This window comes from Stegostoma tigrinum, chromosome 26, assembly GCF_030684315.1.
Source record: "Stegostoma tigrinum isolate sSteTig4 chromosome 26, sSteTig4.hap1, whole genome shotgun sequence".
Lineage (NCBI taxonomy): Eukaryota > Metazoa > Chordata > Chondrichthyes > Orectolobiformes > Stegostomatidae > Stegostoma > Stegostoma tigrinum.
In genome coordinates, this window is record NC_081379.1 from 40,472,199 (window position 1) to 40,482,155 (window position 9,957).

General features: G+C 40.9%; 1 protein-coding gene across 1 annotated transcript in view; it reads left to right on the plus strand.

Annotated features, from left to right (window-relative positions):
* LOC125464345 (BICD family-like cargo adapter 1) overlaps positions 1-9,731 on the plus strand; it is a 102,901-nt gene extending 93,170 nt beyond the window's left edge. Inside the window, 2 exon segments of the mRNA XM_048556667.2 lie at positions 332-452; positions 4,414-9,731. Coding sequence (XP_048412624.2) covers positions 332-452; positions 4,414-4,608 — 316 coding nt within the window. The 3' untranslated portion in view covers positions 4,609-9,731.
* The last annotated feature ends 226 nt before the right edge of the window (positions 9,732-9,957 follow it).

Sequence of the window (9,957 nt, forward strand, 5' to 3'; positions counted from 1 at the left end):
CTAGACAGTTACCTTTGGCTCGTTAGTCAAGATGGAATGGATGGTGTATCACATCTGATCCAGTTCTCATCCAGTGGCTCCATGTGAACTTTACAGATGATATCACATGGTGACTTTGATTGAAAAAATAGTTGACTTAACCCATGCTAGTCCACAGCCCTTGCCCTGAGGCTAATTCTAGTTACCCTAATATTGGATCTTGCAGGTCTCAGTGATTTAGTTTCACATAGAGTAATGCATAGTCTTCTGAAACTCCTTCCAATGTGTGACATAGTTGGATATTAAATATGGCAATATAATGTAAAGGTAATATTCTGAGTTTATGTTTCAGGAAGAATGCTTTGGAAATGGAACTGGCCAAGTGTAAGATTGACATGATGTCACTCAACAGCCAACTCCTTGACGCAATCCAACAGAAACTCAACCTCTCACAGCAGCTGGAGGCCTGGCAGGTAGGTCAAAGGGCAGGGTGATCCAAGACCAACCTTAACAGGGTCTCTTTTGAATCTAAATAATAACAAAAAGAACTGCGGATGCTGTAAATCTGGAACAAAAACACTTTCTGGGAAAGTTTCAGCAGGTCTGGCAGATCTGTGCAGAAAGAATCAAAGTTAACCTTTCGGGTTCAGTGGCCCTTCCGCAGAACTGATGGTTGCTGGGAAAATGTCATTTTATATGCTGAAAATAGGGAGGGAGGTGGGGTAGGGAGTAAACAATAGGATAGAGCCTGAAGAGAGAGAAGAGTACTTGATAAACAAATGGGTTGATAGTGATCTGGCTAGGAGGGGAATAGCTGTTAATTGGGACTGTTAGTGACAAACAATAGGTAGTATGTAATGGTAGGCTATGTGATAACAAGGAGGCTAGGATATGGGAAAGTTCAGGCCCTAAAATTGTTGAATTTAAAGTTGAGTCCGGAGGGCTGCAGGGTCCCTGAGCAAAAATGAGGCGGTGTTCCTCAAGCTTTTGAGCTTCGCTAGAACACCAGCAAGCCAGAGACACAGATGTTGGCCAGGGAACAGGGTGGTGCGTTAAAGTGGCAGGCAACAGGTAGCTTAGGGTCTTTTTTGCGAGCAGAACGTAGATGTTCTAGGGAGGTAGGTTAACTCTGATTTTTTTTTTCTTCACAGATGTTGCCACATCTGCTGAGCTTTTCCAGAAACTTCTGTTTTTGTCTCTTTTTGAGTCTAATGACTCATATCATTATCACAGTTTAATAAACCTAAAATCAGTTCCTAATGAGGCTTCACTGTTTCAACACAATTATTTGGAGGAAAAGTTGCTTAATATATGATGTGTTGCAATAAGATTATTTGTATCCAACGATAGGTTTCTAACAATATTTCCTGTAATGTCTTATCTTTCTCAAATGATGATCCCTTTTTCCACCTTTATGAATTTGGGAATATTGAGAGAATTTCACTGGTATATGCTGATCCTGTTAAGAGAATCCTTGAAATGTAATTTCCGTTAATATGGTGGATCTCTTACCTATTGCACTGACAACTGCAAATCACCTCATTAACTTGTCTTCAACTCCATGCACCTTCTGATGTGAAATTTCAACATCGGCATTCTGAAGATCCAAGAGTTTTTCCATCCGTTAAATATCTCCAGTCGACTATTTTTCACTTGTATCTTCTGTGATTTCTAGTGATCTGTTCTTAGTAAACCATAATGTTTCCTCTTATACACTGTCTAAGTTTGTGTGACACATGAACATTCACCTTTGAAATTTTGAGTATTTCCCCCTCCACCACTGTTAGACCAGTCCAGCTTAGCCATTTTGATTTGGAATCTGGGTGAATAGATTTTGTGCTCATGTCATCTAGCAAGGAATAAAATATTCCAATATTATATTTTAAAATGTGACACATTAAAATGTGGCACATTAGCTTGGTGGTTAGCACTGCTACCTCACAGCCCCAGGGACCATCCACCCTCAAGCGACAGTCTGTGTGGAGTTTGCATGTTTTCCCCGTGACTGCGGATTTCCTCCCACAGTCCAAAGATATGTAGTTTGGGTGGATTGACCATGCTAAATTTCCCCTAGTGTTCAGGGATGCGCAGGCTGGGTGGGTTAGCGGTGAGAAATGCGGGGTTACTGATTCAGGGTAAAGGAGTGGGTCTGGGTGGAGGCTTTTCACATGGTTTGTGTAGAGTTAATGAGTCAAATGGCTTGATTCCACAATGTAGGGATTCTGTGATTCTATTCCCCTAAGGTGAATGCTTTGAACTGAATTCAGTCAAAATGGAAGCTAATTTGGAATGCTGCATTTTACATCTAAGGAAAAGAAAATACAAGAACTTTCTAAATAAAAATTAATAGGCATTAAAATGTTGCAGTAAGTCCCAATCCTGAATATTTAGTTCTAATATGTTCACCACTATTACACTGTTTTAAGCAATGATCTTGAAGCTGCATAAATGAATATTGAAAATGGGAGACTAAAATGAACAAGTTTCTTCCATACATTATTATACGCTCGTGCTTGAAATGTTAGTTTATAATAAATGATGCCAACCACTAAAAGTTTGCTCATGTTTGATCCTGATACCTGATAGCTCCTTTTTACTTCTTCGAATGGAAGGTCAAACTCCATTTGAACAAGAAAGCACCCATAATGAAAATCCTAAGTGAATACTTAGGAAATAATAGAGATGGATTTCAAAGGATGTGACCTAGAACCATTCAACAGGGGATTCTCCTAAATGGATGCATTTGCGTAGTCGGTCACTCAATTTGATTTTGAGTGTCTGGGTATTCTCAGTGTGTAAGTATGAATGTGATCACCCTTGGATCCCCACAGGGATTTACAGAGATACCTGTACTGTGGAAGCTTCTATATGAAAATAGGAATAAGCTGGGTGAATATGGGGATTTGAGGAGGGAACACTGTGGTTAATGCTGTAGTGGTATTGCATGCATCTCCATGTAACACTTTAATAAATAATCCAGCAAAGAAACGCTTTTGTTCTTGTTGCTTCAGAGTCTTGTGTTTTCTTCCTTCTTTCCCTTCCTGCTGCAGTTTGCTTCCTCAGGGCTTTTCACTATCTGGCTCCTCTGGTTTCTCATCTAGTGGCCTTTCCCAGCTACTGTACAAGCAGACTATTGTAAGCCCCCTCCTGCCTCTGAGGTGAGCTTTAACTGTCACATCTCACCCTATCTACTTGTTAGAATGTCTCCCCATTACATCCACTCTTCATCTTTAGATATTCCTGAGTTTTGAATGTTCCATTCTCACCAGGTCATCTTTAGCCATTTCCATGTGATACATCAATGAGTGATAGGCAGACTGAGCTTTGCCTTCTCGGGTTTGCTGCAGGTAGCTAATGGGATTTACAGGTCAGCAAATGCTTTGAAATTGACCATCAGATCAATCTCCCATCACGCTTTCCCTCAGACCTGACCAGCTTTGTTCCCACTGCAGTATTTGTTGTGATATTTATTGCAGTTTGTTATGCCAGTGAAGTGACTCACTAACCCAGAGATCATGCAACTGTCAATTCCACTAAGATTGATTTCTGACTGGTGAATGAATCTGTATTTAAAATAATAAATGCAGCAGGCCCTTTCCTTGTGCTTCATCCCTGACCCATGTTGCATTAGATGTACACAGCTGGGTTGTCCTTCCTACTAACATCCTTCAATGTGTTGGCCAAACATACAATGTGTAAGACAGATACTGTATTCACCACTTCAGGGCAAGCACAAGAGCGTGGAACAGATTCCTTTCACTGTTGGAAATATTTTTGATAATTCTAAGGGAGGTTTCTGGTGGATAGTTGTGCTTTTATGATTGCTGGAAATTTAAAATTTGCCACAACTTGATCTAACAGAGAATTGGTCTAGATGACTTTGTTTCAGGAAATGATGCTTTCTAAATGCTGTCACGTTGACCAGTACGCATTGGCACTGTAATGGAGATGAACTGAAGACTTGGTTGCAATATGCACAAGTCCTCCTCTTTACTATCTATACAACACTAACCATTCCCTGACTCAGCTCCCCAACCCTGAATTCCTTACTCTGCACAAAAAGCTATTTTAAACTCCCCTCTTTGTCTCTTATTCCAAATCCTCCCTGTACCGACTCTCCTAGCTTTCAGTACCTGATCCTCCTGTGCCTCAGTTTGAACAATATGGTAAGCTTAGCTGCGAACTTACCTTGTCGCTGATTTTTGTTTTTCTGTCCTTCATTAACCTATTCAGTATTCACCACTGTATGTATAAGGCATGTTGTTCCACAGTCCCAAAGTTCTAAATACACCACCCCAGCCTGTTTGTCAACAGCACAGAGACGTAGCCTGCAGCAACATCTGATCTGACCATTGCCATGATCTGTGAGGTAGTCTCCAGTCAGTATAACTATAAATATGTGGCACATGCTGACTTCTGTTCCCCTCCTTACAGGATGATATGCATAGGGTCATTGACCAGCAGTTAATGGACAAACAACAGAGAGAGTGTCGTCTGCCAGCTCAATCCTACAGGAACAGCTGCAGCATGAGGCACAAAGTCATCTCCTCAGTGAAACTGGAACGGAACCGACAAGAACTCGTTGGGGCAGAAGGGAAAAGTCGCTTCTCATTTTTCAAGAAGAATTAATTTTCTTAGTAATTGTTAAAAGGGACAATTTTGGAGTTGGTAGGGCTTCAAAGAGATTCTTTGTACAAAGAATGTTCCATTGATTGGGAAGAAAATTTATGCTTCCTGGGCTCAGGCAATACTTCCATTCACCCGCGAAAGGGTAGCAGGTTGGCAGAGTGGAGCAAACCATGGGTGGTCGGACAAGTCAGGTAGCCTTGTTACTAGAGATGTTTTCTGCTTTTACTGGTGCCCAAATAGTCTTTGACAAAGGTTCTTGTACATGGAGTTTTGCACGACCATACTGTACATAACAGGTTAAATCAAATTGTGTTGATAAGTTAAGTTATTCTCACAAAAAGAAAAATGTAAAAGAATGTAAATGTGCAAGAAATGAGTTAAAGAATGTCTGATTTGTGAAGGACTGAATGTTTGTATAGTATTTTATGATGGACTGGTTGCCCTTGAAGAATTGTCTGAGACAGCAAACCCGTATGCATCCACAGCAAGTAATGTACTGCACTATGTGACCTTTGCACTTCGGATGATTCATATGGAATATTGCTGCATGTGCATGTAGGTGTGGGCAGTTCACTGTGTGCCTGTGGAATGTAGTGTTTGTGTGAGTCATGCCTGTTCAGTATGGTGTAAGATAGTTCACTATGCACAAGTTCATTGTTGAAGTGGATTTTGTGTTGGTATATAAAGTGCTGTGTAACAACAACTTGACAGAAAACCAATGGGAACCAGGTCATTATGCGAGTACACAGTTGTCCACGTATGAAGTGTTGGTCAGTACAGTCACTGTACTGCAGCACATCCCTCTATGATACAACGTAGGCTAATGGTGGATGTTTGTATGTGAAATATGGCACGAATGCTGGGAACCTGAAAAGTACAAGAGACTATGGAATGTTTGACTGCAGCTGTAAAGAGAAAAGATAGGTTCATGTTTTGTCTGGAGATGTATAATCAAAACAACAAAGGGATTGTTGGCTGACACATTCTGGCCAATTGTGAGACTGTCATTTGGGTGTTGTGTTAACTGGGTGCCCATTTGGGAAAATTGCAGGCATGTGATGTTGATGAAGAGAAAAGTTAATTAACTAAAAAAATGACTGAATGTCCACAATTTCCTGTGTAGCTGTCCTGTGGGCATCTAAATGCAGAATCATTGTTAATCTGTCCTTTCTCTTTTCAGATGCTGATGGAAGCATTGTGTACTTTTAGGATCTTCTGTTTTAATTTAACATTCAGTGAAAGGTTGGATACAAAGTCCCATCCAGTGTAGTTGGGTTGTGTCTGCACTGTATAATGTGGAATCGTGCAAGGTAGAATGTAAATTGGGATAATGTACTTTTTGCCTGATCAATATGGAACAGTGCACTGTATATGTATAATATGTTGGATAGCACAAGACTAGTGTAGATTTATGCACAAATGTACAAGTTGTGTGGTACAGTTTGAAGTTGCAGACGATTGATTAACAGATTGATACGATGCATGGTAATGTTGAGTAAGCTCTGGTGTCCCTGGGTAACAGCGTAGGATGGTGCATTGTGTACCCTACGGTCAGGGTGTCTATGCGTAAGCAATATAGTGTAGGAGATAGATTGGGGCAACAGATTATATGCCTGTTCATCCACTGAGAACATGCATCATGTGCTGGAAAGTATGAGTTTGTTCTGTGTCTTTAGAGACTAGAGTGACGGGGAGTATTATAATTTATTATTAGAATTATAGTGTTATAACCTGGGAAAATATACATGTGAAGAATTGTGTGGAATCATATGGTATGTACATACATGGTGTGAATTGTATGCTTTTTGGTTGTGAAGTAAATTGTGCGACAATGCACCCTGTGCCTATACACCCCAGAATGATAAACACACTGCATTACTACTAGGGAACTGAGTAGTGTGTGGTTGCCTGTGTTACAATGTGCTGTGAACATATAGAATGTCAGTGTATCATTTCTGTGCCATATGTGATGGGCACAGTATCAATCGTTCTGTTTAGTTTTTGGAGTGCACAGGCAATTGTATATTAGTGACCTCTTTGAATGTTCATGCACAGTAGCACACGTGTGGTACTTTACAGGGACCATCCTGAGCATGACCTGTGTGGGAATTTTAGAATCACTGCCCAGCCTTGCAGATTCGAGGGCAAACTGTCTGTGCAATATGGTGCTGGGTAATGTACATCTGCCTGTAATACACAGTATTAAATATACTGTACCCCTTGTACAGTATTCTCTCAGACTGGTGTATGATAATGCATCATGAACAGCGTGTTGTTGCATCTGTGCATCATCTACCTACACAGTAAAGGATACTGCACTCTGTACCTGTGCAGCAGTGTACCACGTGCCTTTCCAGTTGTGTGTGTGTGTGTGTGTGTGTGTGCGTGCGCGCGTGCACCTGCCTGTCTGATAATGCGCCATGTGCATGTATATCTAAAAATATATCCTGCGCATGTCCACTGTGGTGCGGGCTAGTGTAGTGTGTGCCTGAAGCCTATATAGTTGGCTAGTATGGTATGTGAAGAATTGTCATGTGCTTTTACGTTGTAACAACACAGTCCACTGAATGTCACCTCAATGTTGTCTGGAGTGCTGTTACGTGTGCTTGTGACATTTACAATGAGATTGCGTGCTATTTCCCACTGCAGTGTCTATGGTGCAGTGGCACCATCTGCTGTATAAGATAGCATGAGGAATGGGGGTTTGTTGTACACTACAGAATGGGAGAGTGTACTCGGTGCCTATGCATGATAGTGGGTTGTGAATGCAGTGTGTGCCTGAATGGTACGGTTGGGTGTGGGGTTAGGGTAAACCTGACCAGTACAGCAGCTTGCCATGAGTCTCTATAGGCATAACGTGGTTCTCGGCTGGAAGTGGTGAAACAGTATAATCTGGATACATTTCTGGGTGCCTTTTAATTACAATTGTATAAGGCACAACATAGGGTTTTGTGTAGTGTCCACAGGTGAACCACGTGCTTTATCAGTAAAATGACGTGGAGTAGTTTACTGTTCCCTTTTAGTACTGTATGCCTGTGCAATAAGTTTTAGCTATCTATTTAGAGGGAACATGGGCAGACTAGTGAAAACAAATGGTTAACACAGTGAGTTTGTGGTTGAACTGATGAGACTTATCACTTATTCTGCACTCGCGATATGTCACTCTAGCTGTCAGGTTTATTGCACCCACCCTGGCGATTGTAACCTAAATATCAAAAAAATGACATTGAGCCATGCACAGCACAGAGGTTTCAGTTACAATCTCTGCACAGTCCTAAGCTAGCAAACATTGGTCAGGACAGCAGTCGGTGCTCGACCTTTACCTCCTCCCTGGACTGGGGCGTTATCAGTTGATTATTGTTTTAGTCAGTAATATTGAAATGCTGAAATCATAAGTTTGTGGATAAAGCTGAGGGTAGGATAAAGGCTCAGCTGTGAAGTCATTCTGGTTTAGATCATCTGTCTGAGCTTGTAGTGATCAGCACCTTCAGGAGCAGGGGTGAGGGGGTGGGGGGTGAGAAGACTAAAAGTTTATATTTCTGTGAATATTGATGGTAAAACCATTTTGACTGGACACTGTAACATGGTTACCATGCAAAACAGGTCAAAGTAAGTGCAACCCCAGTCTTACCAGTTGAAATCTAAGCAAACACAAAAGTAAAATAATGTGAATGCTGGATACCTGAAATCAAAACAGAAAATACTGGAAAATACTCCGTAGGTCTGGCAGGATATGTTGAAAGAGAAACATTAACTCTGTTTCTTCCTCCCTAGGCCAAACAATCTGCACGGAACCAGGCTGACAAGTACATATTGTCCCACAATATTTTTACTCTAAGTTCACTTATTCCGTTGTATGGTGTTTAAACTTTTCACTTCCTTGCTATATGCTCTTTTTTCCAATGGGAATTAGTGTCTCAGCAGTTACCAAAATGCAAACGGCAGACTGCCAGTATCTACCTTGATTGTGCAATAATAAAATGTATTTTAAGTTGTATTGATTGTAAAATTGCCACCGATCCACTGTTACATTCAGTATATGTTAGACTCTTTCCAGTTATGGCTGGGATCTGCTCAGTTCTGTCAGAATTGCCCAAATGCACATCTCAGAAGATCTCGATCCTTCTGACGGTCATGAGGTCAAACTGTTCAGAATTGAGGTTCGTAAATTGTAAATCCACTTTCTGAGATTCACTCTTGTGTTTTACAATGTCATCTGAGCTCCTTTTGTTTTTAGGTCACTGCCTTAAAATATTAACCCTTTTTGGCACAGGGTTTGACATTTTTAAGATTTGGATCTTTGCTGCACTCAATATATGTATTGACTGTGATATTCAGGAGCAGGGGATTTAGTGACATGATCATTTCACCTAAGCCATTTGAGAGGACCCCAGACTTCCTTTCATTCTACCTTTAACCTCACAAGCATCCAGAAAGAACTCCCAGCACTGCTTAAAGGAACCACTGTACTCACATTCTGTCACCAGGATTCCCACTTGGGCCAGACAACGTGCAAACTGCTCACATCTGGACTAAAATGAACAATGGTGCATCCACCCAACAGTTATGTTACCCAGTGTTCTAATCCTACAACACACTTTTATAAAGCCTTATTAACAAAAGGAGTGAATAGTGCCAACCCAACCCAGTTAAAGGGAATTAATACAGAAACAGCTGGTGTCAGTGCTCCAGGAGCCAGTTAGCTGCCCAGTTTCTGTGTTTGCAATCTCTATTTTATGATATGTTAGTCAGGGCTGTGAACAGCTCATGTATTGATTAAATTCCCACCAGAGTGGGGAGCTAAAGAACACCTCACTGCTGAGAAGCAATGGATGTCACAGTGTGGCTTAAATTGGCTGTATAAAATATGGAGCTTGGATTCTTTTTCTATATTGAAAAGGTTTCATATCAGTATAGACTATTTGTAACTGAAATACAGTTTACTGTTTAATTTGTATATGAAGAGAGATACATAATACAAATGCTTATTTTTTAGTAAAAATGCTGCTGCCTTTTTATAGTCTTGTCTTGTACCGAACTTGAAAAGCTCCTTAAACAGATATTTCTATGAAGTGTGTCTGTTCCAGAACCACTGTAATAATAAAAACTAATGTGGACAGGAAGTTGGTGTGCTGTCGGTATATTCTTGCACTTGGGGCTGTTTCATCTGTGTTCTTTGAGAATGGAAATGAATTCTACATGAATGGCGTGGAGGTTGAATGCGCTGTTCAGTCTGTCATTCAAACGTCCAGAGTTTGAACTCAGTGTATTGTTGTGTTACTTGGTCTTTGCCAACTTGTGCATCACCAGCCTGGGTTAAGGACCACACAGACTGAGCAGGGTGGGAGA